General features: G+C 37.9%; 1 protein-coding gene across 2 annotated transcripts in view; it reads left to right on the top strand.

The window, feature by feature from the left end:
• Positions 1-19,847, top strand: part of col21a1 (collagen, type XXI, alpha 1) — a 41,938-nt gene that overhangs the window by 19,429 nt on the left and 2,662 nt on the right. The window contains exons 13-25 of one of the 2 annotated variants that reach the window (XM_010888975.4): positions 997-1,050; positions 1,237-1,290; positions 1,381-1,434; positions 1,936-1,989; positions 11,109-11,153; positions 12,983-13,036; positions 13,166-13,219; positions 15,840-15,893; positions 16,132-16,203; positions 17,174-17,209; positions 17,790-17,834; positions 19,369-19,401; positions 19,542-19,688. In XM_010888975.4, the coding sequence (XP_010887277.3) occupies positions 997-1,050; positions 1,237-1,290; positions 1,381-1,434; positions 1,936-1,989; positions 11,109-11,153; positions 12,983-13,036; positions 13,166-13,219; positions 15,840-15,893; positions 16,132-16,203; positions 17,174-17,209; positions 17,790-17,834; positions 19,369-19,401; positions 19,542-19,688 (756 nt within the window). Of the gene's footprint in view, positions 1-996; positions 1,051-1,236; positions 1,291-1,380; positions 1,435-1,935; positions 1,990-11,108; positions 11,154-12,982; positions 13,037-13,165; positions 13,226-15,839; positions 15,894-16,131; positions 16,204-17,173; positions 17,210-17,789; positions 17,835-19,368; positions 19,402-19,541; positions 19,689-19,847 lie in introns of both variants that reach the window. The other variant, XM_020047614.3, reaches the window with a different exon arrangement.

Raw genomic sequence — 19,847 nt, 5'->3', positions numbered from 1 at the left:
TAGGAAAAGGTGCAACAGGGATGACCGCAGCCTTGAGAGGATTGTCAAGCAAAGCCGATTCAAGAACTTGGGGGAGCTTCACAAGGATTGGACTGAGGCTAGAGTCAGTGCATCAAGAGCCACCACACACAGTGTCCAGGAAATAAGCCACAAGTGTCGCATTCCTGGTGTCTAGCCACTCCTGAACCAGAGACAACGTCAGGAGCGTCTTACCTGGGCAAAGGAGAAAAATAACTGGACCATTGCTCAGTGGTCAAGTCCTCTCCTCATTTTGCATTTCATTTGCAAATCAAGGTCCCAGAGTCTAGAGGAAGAGTGGAGAGGCACAGAATCCAAATTGCTTGAAGTCCAATGTGAAATTTCCACAGTCATTGATGATTTGGGTGCCATGTCATCTGCTGGTGTTGGTGCACTGTGTTTTATCAAGAAAACGAGATACACCAGACCCAACAACACAGACGAGTTGAAGGCCGCTTTCAAAGTAACCTGGGCTTCCATAACACCTCAGCTGTGCCACAGGCTGATTGCCTCCATGCCACACCACATTGATACAGTAATTAGTGTAAAAGGATCCCTGACGAAGTATTGAGTGCATAAATTAACATACTTATGAAACCTTTGCAGGTGTTTTGAGTTAATTAGCTGATTAGAGCTCCTCTCAGGTCGACATTTCTTTACTATACATTCTTTAATCATTATTATTTAATTTTTTATATTTCTAATATTTTCAGATACTTTGTTTTTTATTTACATGAGCTATAATCCGTAATCATCAAGATTGAAACAAAAAAGGCTTGAAATGTTTCACTTTATGTGTAATGGATCTAGAATATATGAATGTCACTTTTTCATTTTGAAATACGGAATTACGGGAAAAAAATCCATGATATTCTGTATTTAGAGAGGCACCTATATGTTTATTGATATGTGTGATATACGCATTACCTGGTTAATAACTTGTTTTTACTGTAGTTTACTGTATCATTTATTTTCCAGGGCCCTAAAGGTCTTCGAGGAGAACCAGGACTTCCAGGCAAAGATGGCCAAGTGGTAAGAATATTACATTAATCCTCAATAACTTATGTACATTAGTGGCCATGTAAACAGTGCAGTTAACGTAGTAGATTACTGTCAACTTGCTTCCTTGTTGTCAAAGGTCTATGTTGACACATTCTAAGCCTATTGGCCAAAGTGGTCATTTTATTCTCGCTCATCTTGATGAATTATGGATTTCAGGGAGAAAAGGGTGACCGAGGACTACCTGGGCCAGTGGGACAACCTGGAGAAGTAGTATGTATACTATACATTCTTTGATGTCAAACCAGGAACATATGTGCCTTTAAGTTGGAAAACACCTCTCTTTCTTCCATTCAAAATCAGGGTTTACCTGGAAGAGATGGAAAAAATGGACTTCCTGGACAAATCGGTCAAAAGGTTTGTTTTTAGTATGAGTAATCAAAGGAATGTTAACTCACTGAGGGACAGGATTGACATGAAAACATGGACCACAAGGCTGACTTGGCCAAGTCCTTCTGAACTGTACTACCAAAGGATTTTCCGATTATTGCCTGGCAGTTCCCCAACAATGGAAATATGTTATTTCTGTTAGAACACATGATCTATAAGTGGGTAAACCCCATTGTTTCCTCTTGTTCCTTCTCAGCTCAGCCATATTTTCTGATTCCAGTCTTCTCTGACAGATGTTTTTCATTAACAGCTTCAGTTAACAGTTCATCACCATGAAGGTTGTTGTGTCTGGATTTAGGTTATTCTCTTTTACATACACCAGCTTTAAAATGTATACAGATGGATTCGACGGGATCCAATAAGTAAATACATGATGAGGGGCAGCTACTGTACCTGGACCTGGTAAATTGAAGTATCAAGCATGATGCCTGTGTTAATGATCTTTTTATGTACTCTTTTCATCAATAGGGAGAAGTTGGAGAAGCTGGCATCCCAGGATTGGATGGAAGGGAAGGCCATCCTGTAAGTAATGAACACTGTTGTAGAGTATAATCATATATAACTACACGCCATTTACCACATTAAAACAATATTATTCTGCCCAACATTTGTTCTGGTCTGAGGATTTTGGTGGGAATCAAAAACACCACAATCTAGCGGCAAATGCCAGTCTCAACCAACTGAGCCAAACAGGCCCACTCTATAGTATGTGAAGTCTTTTTAGTCAATATTTTTCTATGCTTGGGTTCTATGAAATATGAACAATCTCCCCCCGCAATAAAAACAGGTCCTTGACTTTAGGGGGGAATATTCAACACAGTGGTCATCTGGGGTTACTTGAATCACAGCAGCAGCAGAGACTGTGCATCATAAGAGCACTTCTGACAGTACATTTGTTCTGCTTCCTGTCTAGTTTATCTCAGGATATAAACCATATTGTAGAAACCCTTTGTGACTTAATATGATGCACGAACAGAGTTGCCAAAGTCCTAAAATAAATTCCCTGGTTATCCCAAAATCCTGTTTGGAAGATTTCTGGAATCAACAGGGAATACGCAGGAAATCCAGAATCCTCCAACTAGTATTTCTGTAATACCAGGGAATTTATTGAAAGTTCCTGGGTTTTTGCAACCATATACAGGAAACACAAGTAATTATCCGCTTGGGTAAAGAAAAACATGTCTCTGAAAAAACCTGCAACCCTATAAAACTTTAGAAATTGTATTTCTTCTACTGATTAATTCAGTGTTGTTGTAACTGTCTAGTGTTGCTGAGAACACATTGTCACTAATGGCATGTGAGGAGGGATGGGTTGAATTGGACTTTTGGATAATTTGCAAGATTAGCCAGTAATGGCCCTACTGTGTTGGGTAATCCAATAAATTGTAGTTGGGATACCGATGTTAACACCTTGACTTTTAAGGCAAAGGTAATTAAAAAATCATTTAGGAGTGATGGATCTGAGAGATGTTACCTTGAGTCATTCAAGGATTGTTAAATTATTTGGATGAGCTCCTCTCTGTTGGCCCTTCAAAAACCACTATTCAAAGCCCAAAATGCTTACAGATGGGTGCAGTTACATGTAACAATGTGAGGTTTTTGCTGACCAGTCAAGATGTAATAATCCCAATATATAAACATCTAAAAAATAGGATGTAGGGGGGATAAAAATGTTGGACCTGTATACAAACGCAGCTGTTAAGAAAGTTTGTTATATGCTTATTATTTAAGAAGAGGTAAATTTAGTATTTGATGTGATTAATCAGGATTACATTTTTCCAGCAGCATACCACCGCATCCCAATTGCTAGCTTACATCTCAATCTAAGCACGATTGATCCTGGTTAGTCCCTGGATAGCAGACCAGATGCTCCTTGAAGTGGTGTTGGCGAGTTGCTGTGGGGTGCCATCTTTCAGATGGGACTTTAAATGGGTGTTCTAACTCTCTGTGGTCGCTGGCCAGCTAATCATCCCCTCATTCATGATGTGTGGTGAGCGTTCTGGAACCACTTGGCTGCGGTGAATCCCCAAAGTGAATGTGACTCTGTGTAGAAGCAGTTGTGGACGTGACTCTGTGTGGAAGCAGATGTAACTGTGTGGAAGTAGATGGTACATTGTTGGTGGTTGAGTTGAGCTCCCTCTCTGACTATGTAAAGCAATTTGGGTGTATAGAAAATTCCAATTTATTGGCTCAAATTTGGTTTGACATTGTGTTATTTTTAAGCTGTACAGTACATTTTGTAATTGTTGATGTTTTAAGCATATTTTTACCAAGTCTGTTTCTCAGGCCATACATATAATCACAATAAAATGTAACACAGGGAAATTACAGAATGGTTTACTGAACTGAATATCTCCATATGCTAATTATTGTCTTTGAATAAGTTAGCTTTTATTGAACAATTACAGTGGATATAAAAAGTATCAATCAATCAATCAATCAAAATGTATTTATAAAGCGCTTTTTACAACAGCAGTTGTCACAAAGTGCTTTACAGAGACACCCGGCCTTAAACCCCAAGGAGCAAACAACAGCATCACAAGGATCTCATTGTTGAAAGATATCAATCAGGAGATGGGTACAAAATAATTTCCAAAGCATTAGATACACCATGGAACACAATGAAGACAGTCATCATCAAGTGGAGAAAATATGGCACAACAGACATTACCAAGAACTGGACATTCCTCCAAAATTTATGAAAAGATGTAAAGATAACTGGTCGACCAAGAGGCCTACAGCAATATTAAAGGAACTGCAGGAATTTCTGGCAAGTACTGGCTGTGTGCTACATGTGACAATAATCTCCCGTATTCTTCAAATGAATGGGCTAAGGGGTAGGGTGTCGAGACGGAAGCCATTTCTTACATAGAAAAACATCCAAGCCTGTCTGCAAAAACAAACATCAAGTCCCCCATGTTGGAATATGTCTGATGAAACCAAGGTTGAACTTTTTGGCCATAATTCCAAAAGATATGTTTGGCGCAAAAACAACACTTCACATCACCCAAAGAACACCATACCCACAGTGAAGCATGGTGGTGGCAATTATGAACAGTTCCAAATACCAGGCAATATTGGCACAAAACCTTCAGGCGTCAGTTAGAAAGCTCGACAATGACCTAAAGCACACATCCAAATCCACAAAAGCATGGTTTCACCAGAAGAATATTAACATTTTGCAATGGCCCAGCCAGAGCCCAGACCTGAATCCAATTGAACATCTGTGGGGTGATTTGAAGAGGGCTGTGCATAGATGTCCTCACAATCCGACAAATTTGGAGCATTTCTGTAAAGAAGAGTGGCAAATATTGCTACGTCAAGATGTGCCATGCTAATAGACTCCTACCCAAAAAGACTGAGTGCCGTAATAAAATCAAAAGGTGCTTCAACAAAGTATTAGTTTAAGGGTGTGCACACTTATGAAACCAGGTTATTGTGAGTTTTTTGTTTTTCAATTTAATTGTTCACGTTATAGGTCACATTACAGGTGGAAAAAGTTCTGACATGATTTATCTTTATCTCATTATTTACATCATAAGAACCTGGCATTTTAACAGGGGTGTGTATACTTTTTATATCCACTGTATATCCTTGATGGGGCAAATAACAATAATCCCCTTACAAAGCGAAGAATCTGAGCATTCCAAAAATGCTGTAGGTTTCACTGCAGCCTTAATATTTTTCAAAAGACCTTAACCTTTGCAAGCAGGAAAAAACACAACTACACTTGTATTTGCCACACCCAAGAGTATCAAAACAGATTAACAAATTATCTGTGCACATGGAATAGTAGAGCTTTTAACTGATTTGATTGTAGCTTAAACAACCTCCATGAAGGTAAGACTAGATTAACATTATTGGTTAAAGTACAGTTATTGGTACATTCATTACAGTTGTGTCAATTGTCCTGACTTGCTGGCTGTGAATCAGTTTGAAAGATTGACGCGTGAATAAAGTGTCCACCAGGTCCTGTCTGGGTGAGCCAAGCAGATAAACTAAATTAGACGCAACTGAAAGACATTGATTCTGCCAATTCGAGAATATTTATCACTGGAAAACACAGACATAATTAATTGTTTACAATATAATTTTTCTCCTGGCATCTTATTGTCTGATCATTATTAGGTTTAGTTGGAAATAATTGGTAACTGACTAATATTTTTCATTATACCACATTATATAGAAAGTTTTGAGTGAAGAACAGAAGCGTTCAATTTGCAGTGGTCCCTTTATTTTAACCCTTCTATTCCTCACTCAAAACCTTCCTTTTCAACTTTTTTGAAAATGTTCAGTGGTCTCTTAATTTTTTCCAAAGTTGTAGTTGTAGATAACAAAGTTAACACTGTACCAATATGAGTGTCATAAATCAATTATTAGTTGTGTAGCAATACACATCCTTCACCCACATTTCTTTAATAGTGGGCTTCTGGTGTCTGAGATATGTGAGATACTGTATATGCTAGAATCTTATATGTATTGAGCATGTGTGACAAATTCATCACAGATGATGATATCTAGTTGCCAATTTCAGTACCATAATAAGCACTGGAGATGACTCTGAGTCATCCCCAGTTTCATCCCCAAATGAATTTAACCAGGAAGACCTCCTTAAGGGTCCAGAAAATTCAGAAAAAATTAATATATTCAAATTCTATCAGGCCTTTAAAAGCTGACAAGTATACATGTACCCCTTTCCAATGTAAGGTATTTTTTAAGTTTTGTTCCAGGACTCAAGAGTATGATAGAATAGAAGTTTCCTTATTTCAGTTCTTGTACTTGAACAAACGAATGAGAGCACTGACCGAGACTGGCTATAGGATTGGGACGATATTGTTAGTTGGGTTTAAATATACTTGGGGGTAACCCAAAACACTGCCTTCTACAAAACATATACCAGCTTTACCAGCCAAAAAAAAGAGATTTAAACTGCAAAAACCTCTGCCAAGATTTCAATGTGCTGTTTAAAATGTAGCTTTTCATCAAACCTTGATGCCCAGAATATGATGCCGATCAATCACTTGTCCATTTATGGATAAAATCTCCAGATTACTCCACTTGTCTGCTTTGAGTTTGGAAAACATATGGTGTCTTCCGGCATTCAGCACAAGATTTAGCAGAATATCATCAATCACCATTCGCACATCCGAATAGGCCTTCTGAATTTTTGAGGTACAGGAATAAAAAACTGTTAAATCAGCAGTTACACCAAGATCGTTAACATACAGTGTAAAAAGGACATTCCCTAATATTGACACTTATTAAGCTGTCAAAAGTGTACATTCTTTGTTCTCCTCTGCTACTAATTGGGTTCTGTCAGATGAGTTCAGCACCCAAACCATTACTTTTAATTTACGCAACAGCAGGTCATACAGTAGTCAGGGCTGTGCACAGATCTTTTGAGGGGCGTGGGAATAAATTACAAAAAGGACTCCTCGGATATGTTCAGGCTGCGTGTAACGGAGATGGATGGCTTCCTCGTGACTGTCAACTTCTTTATTGCGCATTACTCAGAAGACAACGTATGCCCGTCTGAGTTAAATGACGCATTAAGGCAGTTCTGAAAGCGAAAGGGGGTCAAACACAGTATTAGTATGGTGTTCCTAATATCCCTTTAGGTGAGTGTATAAACCATTTCATTTTTAGAAATGATCCTACATGTCTATCTTCATTTCTTTAACTTCAGTAGTACCTAGTAGCCTAGTCAAGGATAAATTAATGAACAAATAACAATAGACCTTTTGTTTTATTTTGTGTGTTTGTGTGTGCCTTTTTAATGCAAAAATAACAAATAAATTATATGAAATCATATTGATAATTTTAGGTTTTAAATATACAGTACCTCTGGTGGCCAGGGTTGACCTACATTTTATGAAATGCATTTGGCTAGTGGATGTTAAGCCTAAAATATTTGATAGGCTAATCAAGAATTTGTTCCAGGATCTAATCACTTACAGTTGATGAGATTAGTATAGTGTTTGTGCCAGGTTATCTGATGGGACCAACTACAATATACACTTGAGAGTAACTCAAACTGTTTTGAACGTTGCACACCAACGGACATTTTTCATGATATCCTGCCCTCTGCACCAAAGACAACACAATCCAAAAGCAAGTGTTTACATTGGTCTTTCTGGTACTGGGGTCTTTAACATGTGCAAGCTATTACACCGTGAACTGGGCCAAATACAAAATTAATAAAACATAAAAACTTCATAAAAGCCTAAGAAATCTTATTATAATCCAAAAATAATGTGATGGTGCTGATGCTTTTGCTGATGCTTTTAAAGGACTCCAGGTCTTCGGCCACCAACATTGTATGCATCACCCTCATGTGAAAATAAAATCCGAAAGCATCCCTAAACTGGGCAATGATTTACATTAGACAATAAAACTCGCCCGCTCTGATCCCCTATTCAAAGTATGTAGCAAACCTGAGCAGTAAAAATGTGTCTGAGCCATCATGCTAATTCACACAGCCTATGAAGTTATTGTTTGAAGTGTGACAAAGTTTGAAGGACATGTTTTCAAAAGAGATTACGTTTGTGAAGTCAACTGACCTTGGCCTGTACAATAGTCTACCATTAATCTAATCTTTCACAGTTATGCCGCAGTGATATATCAGATATATTTGATATTGTGGATCACTAAATGCAATATTCCTTGTTTAGTGTATCCTTAAACATGGTTTATTTGTTCAGTATGCATCTGCTTGTTATTATAAACTCATGATTTCTGACACTAAGTGGTCAGAAGAAATTGGCAAGCTTTAATGGCTTTTTATGCATCAACTCCACTTCATGGAACATATCCTCAAGCATCTTTTTACTGTTTTCATTTACTAGTGACTTGTCTTTCTTTGGACTGTACTGCTTTGTTTTAAAAAATGCTGTGGTTTTAATAACATTGATATGTGAAACCTTGTATGAAAATGTGTTGAAATTAGACTTTTCCAAGAAACGTTGTTGATCTTAAAATATAGTGAAACCTATTGAGTCCGAAGCACACAAGAATTGTGGACTTGAGTAATCAGAACAAAAATAACAATTCCTTATATTTGTTCTATTTTCTGCATGTACAATGTTTGAATATATTATTACACACAAGTGATATTTGAAATTATCTGTGACCTCGCTCTGGACTGGGTCACAGACATGGGATTAAACCACTGACACTGAACCTTCAGCAATTAGCTCCAGATTATTTGCATTGTTGGCTCAGGGATTATTCTAGGATGATAATCCCATGGGATATCCAGCCACACCTCACTAAGTAGCACAGTCAAGACCTAAGACTGCTGCGCTACCTTCATGATTGCTTGAGGTAACCTCGTTACCAGTGTTGGTCGAAGTTATCCACCAAATCATCAGAGAATTTGGGCGTAAGGGTTTAGAAACAGGATTTCACTTGAACAACTAACCTCATCCCCAGGTTATTGGCACTGTGCAATACAATTTTCTATTTACTATTTATTTTCTATTAATAAGGATATTCTTGCACACTGCTGATGCTTACAAATGTTATAATTTATGGAAAAACTGCTATGTTTCGATCAGAGACCTTCACCAAACTCTAAAGCTCAACACATATGCCCGCATCACTTTGGCTTGAACCTGACCTGGAAGGAGTATAAACTCACTGACAGTGTTGTTTACCTGCTAACTAACATGGAGCTCTCCGTCGAACAAGGTCCGTTTCTGCTGATCGTATCATTCTTGGTGCCTGTGTGAGATGTTTATATTTGCTTCCCAAAAAGTTTTTTTGGAATTCTGTTTATAGAGCTGGAAGGACTTACCGAACCAGACTTCTTACGTCACTGCTCATTCTGCTCCAATACACACTGAGTGAGACATCGTCTTTAGGCTTCAAAAGCTGCAGGGAATATCTATCGGAAAAGTGACCTATACCTCTGAAGAAGACATGCGACCATTGACATTTTCACCCATTAACAATATCTATATTTTTTTTATCTCTGACACAAATCTGGCAGCACTAGAATAGTTTCAACTGCTTGAAACTATTCTAGTATAAAAATGCTCTTATTGGCTAAAGAAGGCCACGTTGGTCAAAGTGTTCCAACAGACTTTCCAAGTTTGGGCGGAAAGGTCTGGGAATTAGATTATTGGATAACAAACCATTTTGTCCTCTTAGGTCTACCCTTTTCATGGGGTCAATCTGTTATTATTATAAAATCAATCAATTTTTGATTCAGCCATTTCAGAGAATTAACATATCATGTGTTTATTCGTATAGAAGGGTCCAATAATAACACTAATGCATTGTAAATACAATGTTCTTTAAGCCACTATCTTCCTGTCCATTGATGCTCAATGCTATTTACTACTGCTGTTCTCTGCATTAGGGCAGAGATTATTATTTATTTTTTAACAATATCCTGTGGAAGCTATTAAACCTGCTGTCTGATAAAGCTAGAAAAGTTCAAGGGAAAGGCATTTCATATGTGATTAATCTAGACTCAGAAGAAACCAAGACCATTCCTCTGTGAACCAATGGATGTAGTGACAGGATCTGATGACTACTGTAGGTATAACCAGATATCTGTGAAAACACCATACGGTACTAGTACCAACATCAAAGAGCCCAGTTACAAATGCTTGTACAAATGTTGTCTTACCCAAGTTAAATTAAAACACATTCTGATACACTTCACCAAATGTTCTGAGATACAGAGAATTTTTTTTTGTCCTATTCTGACCCTGCAGTGAATCTGAGTATTTCTGGCAAGTCTATTCAAACAGCCACTGAGATCCTGTTAGGATTCGTTCTCCTCAATCACATCCCAAACTTCATGCTAGATTAAAATAAGTTATGGTTACTTATGACAGTCTGTCATTTTGCAAAAAGTAATAATATTTATAACAATAATTTTGCCATGGAAATATTACAACTTATCCACATTAGACTGTATAGGAAATAAGTTGCTGAAACCTTGCTGTTAAATAAGCAGACAATTAATAGTTTTTCCATATTGGTTTTGAAATAAATCTGCTCTAGTGCATTATTGGAGGGTGTTTGCTGGTATGGGGTTCGGAAAGCCCAAAGGTACAGTATATATTGCTCTGCAAATGTTCAGCATATCTCTAGGCTGCTGACAGAACAATGTCTATTTCCCTCATTAACTTTAGGCCAAAGGGTCTGAGCTGTCTTGTGTTCATGCTAAACTGTAAAAACCAATCAATCTACAGCCAATTCTCAGCCAAGTCATTTTGAGTATAGAACTCTTTCTATAAGATTTACTTTCTTTGGAGTTATATTGTTGATTGCTGTAATCTGGTTTATCCAACTAGTTCTCATAATTTTAAACACACATTTTGATCTGGAAACATAATGTTATACTGTTTTTACATCATCTATAATCTCATACTCCTAAACTGGAATTGTTACAGGGCGAATCTCAAGTTTCCAAAATCATCATCTGAACTGGTTCTACGTACTTAATTTGGTAGCGCATGGCGCTTGAAATGCCTGAGTTGTGGATTTGTTTTCCATGGGGGACCAGCAAGAAAAAATGATGAACATGTATGCACTTAATAATGTACATTGATCTGTATAAGCTGCAAAATGTGTTAAAATGTCAATTTTCATAATGAGTAGGCTACATCCACTGTATTTGTTTCTAGGGTATGCCTGGTGTATCAGGAGATGTGGGGCAGAGTGGAACCAAGGTGAGCTTCTGTTATTCTCATAAAGATCTCTCATTAGAACATGCCCATATTTGTCATTTTTTAAACAACAATTATTACATTAAGCTCTCCTTTCCAGGCAGTTTGTCTTTAGTGAACTCAGTATATTGCAGAACATGTTATGATGTTATTATACTGATTTATGTACTTTAAAATTGCTTATCGTATTGCATTTCTTTATAGTGTAACATGTTGATTACATTCCATTATTATTTATTTGACTTGCTCTGTTGTTGCTTGCTTGACTGGTCATGAACCTTAGGACAATTTTAGCATTGGGAAATATGCTGTTCTTTAAATTGCAATTTAAGAGTCAACAATAGACCTCCAATCCTCAACAGCTCCCTCATGTAGCCTATAAATGCAATTCCACAACTATTGTGGTTCTGCAGAATGAATAAGCAATGTGTTCTACCTGCTACCTTCACATTTTTACTCATCTTCATCATCTTTACTCATCGTCTTTATATTACCTCCAAATTGAGTGGAAGGCTGATTTGTACACATATTCTTCTTGGGATGGTGATTTTATGTAGATCTGGCAGTCTATTTCTTGGATCATTTTAGACACCCATAAATGGCAATTAAACAAACACTTGAAAATTAAATAAACACTTGACTCCAACCTGTTTAGCAATGGTGCATGGAAAGTGTATGAACCTATTTGTTTTGTGGGCATTTGTCAGCTGGTATATACAAAATATGCACTTTGTGCAATGCATTTGGGTCACACAGTGACAATGTAAACTTTCTGTGTTGTACTGCATGATACAAACCAGAAAAATAATATGGCAAGCCTCCTTCAGTCAGACTGCAATTGAAACTGATATACACTGCTGCCCTCACAGGACTCAAACCCTAGTCTCCCATGTGAGAGTCAGTGTCCTTAACCACTATACCACCGTATTTCACCGAAAAACCAATAGGCATTATGTTAAACTAACTAACGTTTCTTATTAAGTTTGCTTCCACCACAAACAGCATCTATAAAATGTTTGGCTTTTGCCGCTGGTCGTCTTAACAGCTAATTAGCCAGTAATAGGCTTATCTACTACGTTACTAATTGGAATAGTCATTAGAATTGAGCAATTGCTACTGAAGAACATACACTGCCATAAATACTGTATACACTGCCGAAACTATTTAATTTCATGGCACACAAACGTTCATTATTCTTTCATCCGTGAATGACACTGAAGCAATAAATATCAATATAGGTGATGAAAACAACTTGACGAAACCCCTACTCTTTTACTGCCCAAGGGATTTTGATCTAGCCTACATTGAGTAGACATGGATCTTACTTCGAAAATCCACCAGAAACATTCGCAATTTCACCATAAACAGTTTCAGTTTAGGCTTACTAGCTACTAAAGGTTGTAGCCAGCGAAGTTTTTGTCTATCCTGGCCCAAAAAGCATGCATGGATGCGTACTTCGAAGATCCACCAGAAACATTCGCAATTTCACCATAAACAGTTTCAGTTTAAGCTTACTATAACGTAGCTACCTGGAGTTTCTATCCAGAGAAGTATTTGTCTATCCAGAACAAATCCTACGCATAACTGTTACGCGATTGGAGGGCGGAACTTCTTTCTTGCAGGTCCTACTCAAAAACGTAATCCAATGATGTGCGCATAATTTATACCTTATATTCAATAGAAAATAGTACAAATACAACACGTCAAATGTTGAAACTGAGACATTTTATTGTTACTAGACATTTTTTTTGTTGTAATTTATTTTAAGTAAATCATTGAATTAATTTACAATATACATAATGTGACCATTAATTATATGATTAAAATTACAGGGAGAAGCTGGTCTGCCAGGACAGAAGGGTGCCAAAGGCTTACCTGGTACATCGGTAAGTTGGCTGCAGTCGATAGTTTTCATTTATCCAAATACAGCAGAATAACACTTATAGTAGTATATTTTGCCTACATAGGTATACAAAATATTCTCACACAATGATGTGCCCTTCTTTCTTCTTTAGGGTGCCAATGGCTTTCCTGGTGAACCTGGTCTATCAGGACAAACTGGCGCTAAGGTTACAGTACTGTAATATCTCTACTGTCCAATATATTTTAAATGTTCTTAATAGACTTGTTTAGGGTTGATGCCTACTTTATTTTGCCCCTGTGTGAACCATGTAGAGTAGACTTTTCATGGGGTGTAAAGCCGGGAAAATCGTAAATGGGTTTTCTTGAAATGCAGTGGAAATTGCACACTTGTAAAACACTTGAAAATGATCAAAACAGCTGCCCCTGGAGTTGCGCAGTCTGAATACTTGTTTCAGCATACCGACAGTTGGCTTCTTGTAATCCACACTATTGAAAAAGGAATAACTGGGAGCAAACAACATGAGTCTTGGCAAGAAGAACAGTGTTATAATTGAAATAGATTTACTAACCAGTGTAAATGAAAACATTAAACTAGGCAATATTGGTAATTACAAGATAATACTTAACCAACAAAGCATTGAGAGGTTGGCAGAGAACATGCACGGCCTAAAAGCCTTTAGTTGGGAGAGAAAGATGGAAGGAGAGAGAGAGAGAGATGAGTGGAGACATAAGGGAGATTGGAGGAGGGTAAAGTTACCACAACCGAACACCAAAACCGGGAAAGAGCAGAGAACTCAAAAAAGACATTCATCTCATTTATAGTCACTGACTTTTCAAAAGTCCAATTCACCAATCCAGCGATACTGTTAGCAGCAGCACGTTTGATGTCAATTTCGTGTACAACACTTTCCTCTTAACTATGATCTATTAGTCATGTATTGGTTACTGTATGGCAGAAAGACTCTCTGAAACGAGGGAGGGATAGAAGCACTAAGTCTTCTGTGTTATGAGGGAAAAGATGACAGGCGAATATGAAATGAGGGCTCAGTCTAGACAATGCTCAGAGGTCCTGTATAAAGTGGTGCAAATGGGCTCAGCACCATCCAGGGTTGATGGGCTGGACATCCGACCCGATCGACTTGTGACATAATACGGGTTCATGGTGACCCTGTAAAGGCTTATTGAGACGTGTTGATATTGTCTTGAAACATTTTAGTCCTGATATAATTTCAAATAAGTTTGTTGTTTAGAGTAATGCCTAGCTTTATCAGAGTTAGGCATTGATCTACTGCTTTTTCTTTAGTCATTGGAATGTAGGGATGGAAATTCTGTCTCACAATCACTATTCATTAGGTGATCTTTGGTTATGAGAGCCAATATGTATTGGTTAGTGGCAAAGAGTAAAATAGTATTTCATGGATACAAGTGGTGATTTCCTTTTAATGGTTTCATTTCAAACAGCAGTTTTGGAGGGCCAGCATTCAATATGATTGGTGGTTTGTCTTAGAAACCCAACTCTAGGCAATAGCAGTGACCAGAGTCTGGGAATCATGACTGATGTGTTGGTAACCTTGAAATGGGAAAACAGCTTTCCTGGGAGGATCCACTTCAGACATAAAACCCTCCCAAAAAGCATGAGGCTGACAAAAAGAACAACCGCTGCTTTGGCGAAAGCTAATGGAGATTGGGTTAAATGTAATAAACTTAATTCCAGAATGTTAGCAGTTGTAACCAAAGTTTCCAGTTGTTTTAGTGAAGATAGTTGATGTAAAACTATAAAAAATAACCTCTGTGATCTCCATTTTGATAGCTACAATTGTGGCAGCAAAAGGACAAGATCCTTCATCAATGCCATACCTACTGTTTTACAACATTCTGATTTGCTATGTTAGAGCACTAATATATTGCCAGAAGCCACCTGTAGGTCTAGAACTTACAGAATTTACATCTGACATTTTTATTAGTTTGAATTGACTGAAATGCATCAGAAATGTATTAGGAAATTCAGAAAATCCAATACCATAATGTTACGCAATCCTTTGTTATAATCCCCCAGTTAGTGCCTGATCTTGTCTACGCAGGTCTGAGTCCTATTCGGTTTGTAAGCATTGTGAAGGGAAACAAAAGCTTAAATTGTTTAAAAGATACGTACAGTATGTAGAAAGATAACAAAAAACGGTCTATTTATTACCGTCGCGTATAACGGCTAACGGAAGTTCTTCTTCGACTCTGATTCGGTGACTCAAGAACCAGTTTCTCTAGCGCCCCCCTTTTAAATTAGGCGACCCAAAGCTTGGGACCCATGGTCTAGAACCGGGCTGCCCAACCCTGTTCCTGGAGATCTACTGACAGCAGGTTTTCTCTCCAACCCCACTTGTGACTAACCTGATTAAGCTTTTCATCCAGCTAATTATAAGAATCAGGTGTGCTGAATTAGAGTTGGAGAGAAACTACAGGTCAGTATATCTCTAGGAACAGGGTTGGTCAACCCTGGTCTAGAGAGACTTATCTGTGTTATATTTGTATTCTACATCAAATGCTATATGTTGCCCTAATAATGTATGCTGAATGTGGTCATGGCTAATTCAGAAACATTACTTTTAAGGTGCATAGGTGACAAAGCAGAACCAGAATTGATTCCGGCCTACAGTCGATCTCATTACTGCCAGTGTCCATACTGTTGGCCAAGTTTTGATTATGCAATTTTTTTAGCAGTATTTTATGATTTTCCATAAAAGCCATGTCCTTTACGAGATCTGCTATGGTTTGTTGATGTGGGTAAATATAAAATTCCACCTTAAACTAATAAACTTTTTTCAAATAAAGGGTAGCAAAGGTGAAGGTGGACTGCCAGGTCAACCAGGAGTTCCAGGAAAGGAGGTCAACACTCTGTTTATATTATTCTAAATGGACAGTACTCACTGTAGACAGTAAGGGTAAAATATGACATAATTTAGATCTGTTTTAAGAAGGATTCAATATCTGAATCACTGTTACTGTGTGAGTTAGTAATGCTTACAGTTTGAAGTTACCTAACATCTTGAAGACCTTTCTATGTTTGAGCCGTATGTTCTGACCATGTACAGTATGAGGCTTGATTGAACAAATGTTATTCCAGGGTAAGTCAGGTGAACCAGGAAGCACAGGTCAGCCAGGACACCCAGGAATGCCAGGCCTGACAGGACCTAAGGTATTTATAAGCTCCTACAAAATCCATCTGAAGTGCTAGGAAAATACTGTGTCTATATAGTGTGATTTGGATTTGTGTAGGTCTATTAAGCAATTACTGGAATTATTGGAAAGAGCAATTATAGTTATTTTCAATAAATGGTTTGTACACTTTTTAAATTACATATAATTACTTATTTTTCGGAGGGGTAGTGTACGATTGGGTTGATATACTATTTTTGCAAACATTTAGTTTCGTCATTGCGATAATTTCCTTAAATAATGAGAGAGACGGTGCTTTTTGATAAAACATTGGGGGCCAGAAATGTACTTTATGGTGAGCTGTGTTTCCAGATTTACCTCCGTTAACAAGCAAGTCTTTCATGGGATTAAATAGATCCATTACCCCAAGGACTGCAAGTTGCATGTTGAGGGTAAATTGGATGCAGTAAAATACATAATTGCCCTATAACCCTATATTATTTAGAGGAACTGTTTAGCAGACAATCTTTGATGTTCCACCATTGAGACAACCATTGAGACATAGCAGTTACCATTTCATAGATATAATAAACGTACCTTTCAATGTACCTTTCATACTCTTCCAAATGCAATCAAAAAACAGCATAAAGGTGCTTGTTTAATACACTTTCATCAGGCATATCCATCGTGTTTGTGTTAAATAAGAATTATAGGCAGTCAATTCAGGAAGTCATATGAATAATCAAATAAACAGCACTGGAAATAAAATTGATTCTACCTTTGAGTTTGTTGATAATATATTAAAAATAAATGCCCTTTTTTTCCAACTATTGAATGGTAATTTCAATATGCTTTCTGAATTGAATACCTTCAAACCTGGTACACATAACCTCTTATGTATGTGGTGCTTAAAGTGAATATTCAATTAGAGACATTTGGACTGTAACTCTGTAATGTCATGCTAGCTAAAACAATACATTATTTTGTTTGCATCATTTTTATCTCATCAGGGACAAAGGGGTCATCCAGGTGAACGAGGAGAAGCGGTATTTATGATTTGTTTTATATTTTATTGTTTATTTAATTGCTGATAAAAACATATTGCATTATCTCCCCTTCAGGCTTTGGATGGGTCATCTTTCACTCTAGGCATTTCAGGCGAAATTCTAGCCAGTTAAAGTATTCAGTTTGGTTGTACATTCATACTAATGGACCGAAGTTTACTTTTGAATACATAAATCAAATTTACTAAATTTTCCAAAGTCATCAAAATGGAGACAATTATAATTTTTGTAGGAACTAGAAAATGAAACCGAGAAAAAACATTTAAACTGCAAGACTGCAGTCAAGTCACTTGTACTGAGTCTCTGAATTTACAAGATATTATATACTAACTGTAGTGGATCTAGCAATACACTTTTGTAAAATCTTGTTCGAAGATTTTGCAGAAGGGAATGGAGTATTGCCGTAACCTTCTTCTCCCATCAGAAGTGTATGAGATCTGTATAATTGTGGATAATTACCTTTTCCAGTTACATTTCATCATAAGCATAAATCACAGAAACATTGCATAACTAAAAACAAACAATTTGCTCAACAAATGTGTTAAAAATAATTTTTTTACAGGGGCTGAAAGGAGAAAAAGGAGATAAGGGGATTCCAGGGAATCATGTAAGTTTCCCATTCTATGATGAATATTCCGATTATTTATGTCAATGAAAGAATTGCATAATGACAATAGTATTTTGTCTAATGGGACAGTTAATTATACAGTAGCCTTGGAATTCCAAATACACTGGATCCCACTTTTAGCTTGTGTCTGTAGCTAAGCATAGTCTGTCCTGGGTAGTCTGTAATAGTCTGTCCTAAGCATAGTCTGTCCTGGGTAGTTTGTCATAGTCTGTCCTGGGTAGTCTATAATAGTCTGTCCTAAGCATAGTCTGTCCTGGGTAGTCTGTAATAGTCTGTCCTAAGCATAGTCTGTCCTGGGTAGTTTGTCATAGTCTGTCCTGGGTAGTCTATAATAGTCTGTCCTAAGCATAGTCTGTCCTGGGTAGTCTGTAATAGTCTGTCCTAAGCATAGTCTGTCCTGGGTAGTTTGTCATAGTCTGTCCTGGGTAGTCTGTAATAGTCTGTCCTAAGCATAGTCTGTCCTGGGTAGTTTGTCATAGTCTGTCCTGGGTAGTTTGTCATAGTCTGTCCTGGGTAGTCTGTAATAGTCTGTCCTAAGCATAGTCTGTCCTGGGTAGTAGGGGGCATTCCTCCCTCTGTAAATATGAAATCCCAATGCCCAATGCTGCCTGTCAGTGATGGGGACATTGCCCTGCGTGCGGTGCCACTTTAAAATGGGTGTCTCTCTGTGGTTACTGGAGGTCCCCTTGGCAGTTACTTTAAGGGTAGGGGTGTTAACCCATTATGTCCTACCTTAAGTTCCTATCTGAACGTCATAGCAAACCATTGTCAACGGACACCTGTAAAATCCCGGGCAGTTGTGTAAGAGAAGAACATAGGGAGAGAGAAAAAATCTCTTGCAGTGTTGCTGCTTGCGAGTCATCTCAATTTAATAAAAAGAGGCAACTTCAGTCAGGACTGTCCTCAGGCAGGACGGAGCACATCATTTGACCGTCATACTATCGTTCCCATCTTCACTTTTGCTCCTCATTCCCCTCTTCTCCCTCCTGTTACTAAAATAAATGTTACATCATTTTAGGTGCCGAACGAATGCAATCGCTGATGTATGTAACTTACTTCGGAGGGTGTCAGCTAAATTGTAAATGTAATTCAGGACCGCCTTTGTTCATACATTTGCATGAAGAAAAAAAAACATTTTAATTGGCATTGAATTACAATTGCATGTGCTATGCTTTTCAAATGGAAACCAATCTTATTATGTTTCAGTACTACAATAATACAGTTTAAATCAAAGAATGGGAATATTCTCCTCTCGTCACTATGTATTTATTTTGTATTGTGGACACTAAGTTGGCCTACAGGAGTTGGTTTATAAATTTGGAAGTGTGGGAACAACCCTCCAGTGGGCTTCTGACAATGACTTTTCCATTGACAACATAATTAAAAGCAGCATGTTTTCTCTTTATCCACATCCAGAGGATAACGAAGTTAGTTTTATTTCCATCTAACTCAACTCCCTTAACATTGTGATCGATGAGCATTGCTAATCAGTCATCATCACTTTGATTGACAGGGCTCTACCGGTTCCTTAGGACCAAAAGGGGAGGTATGTATGTACGTCTGTCACTGACTAATGACTGATGGTACAGTCAGTAAATACAGCTTGGTAAATAGTCCAGCATGCATCCACATCTACTATATAGCATAGCAAAGTGTCTACCTCTACTGTATTCCTCTGTATACCAGAAAGGGACAACTGGGGACCCCGGCCTGAGGGGACTGGGGGGTCACCAAGGACAGCCAGGATTACCAGGGCAGACAGGCCCATCTGGGCCTCGAGGACAGACAGGGGATGTTGGCCCTTCTGGGCCACCTGGAGTAGAGGGGAGACCAGTATGTACCCATTCAGTACACTTACCCACCATGTGTGGGTTCACATTCGCCCACTGCCTTTAGTCTGTCAACACTAATTGTAACCGTTCCATCAACGTCTATGCGTGGCCTCATGACTTATGCATTTTGCAATAACGCCATCCATCGTGTTATATTTCC

The sequence above is a fragment of the Esox lucius genome, chromosome 6 (genome assembly GCF_011004845.1).
Source record: "Esox lucius isolate fEsoLuc1 chromosome 6, fEsoLuc1.pri, whole genome shotgun sequence".
Taxonomy (NCBI): Eukaryota; Metazoa; Chordata; class Actinopteri; order Esociformes; family Esocidae; genus Esox; species Esox lucius.
The sequence above is the reverse complement of the archived record's forward strand: the minus strand, read 5'-3'. Positions and strand labels throughout refer to the sequence as shown.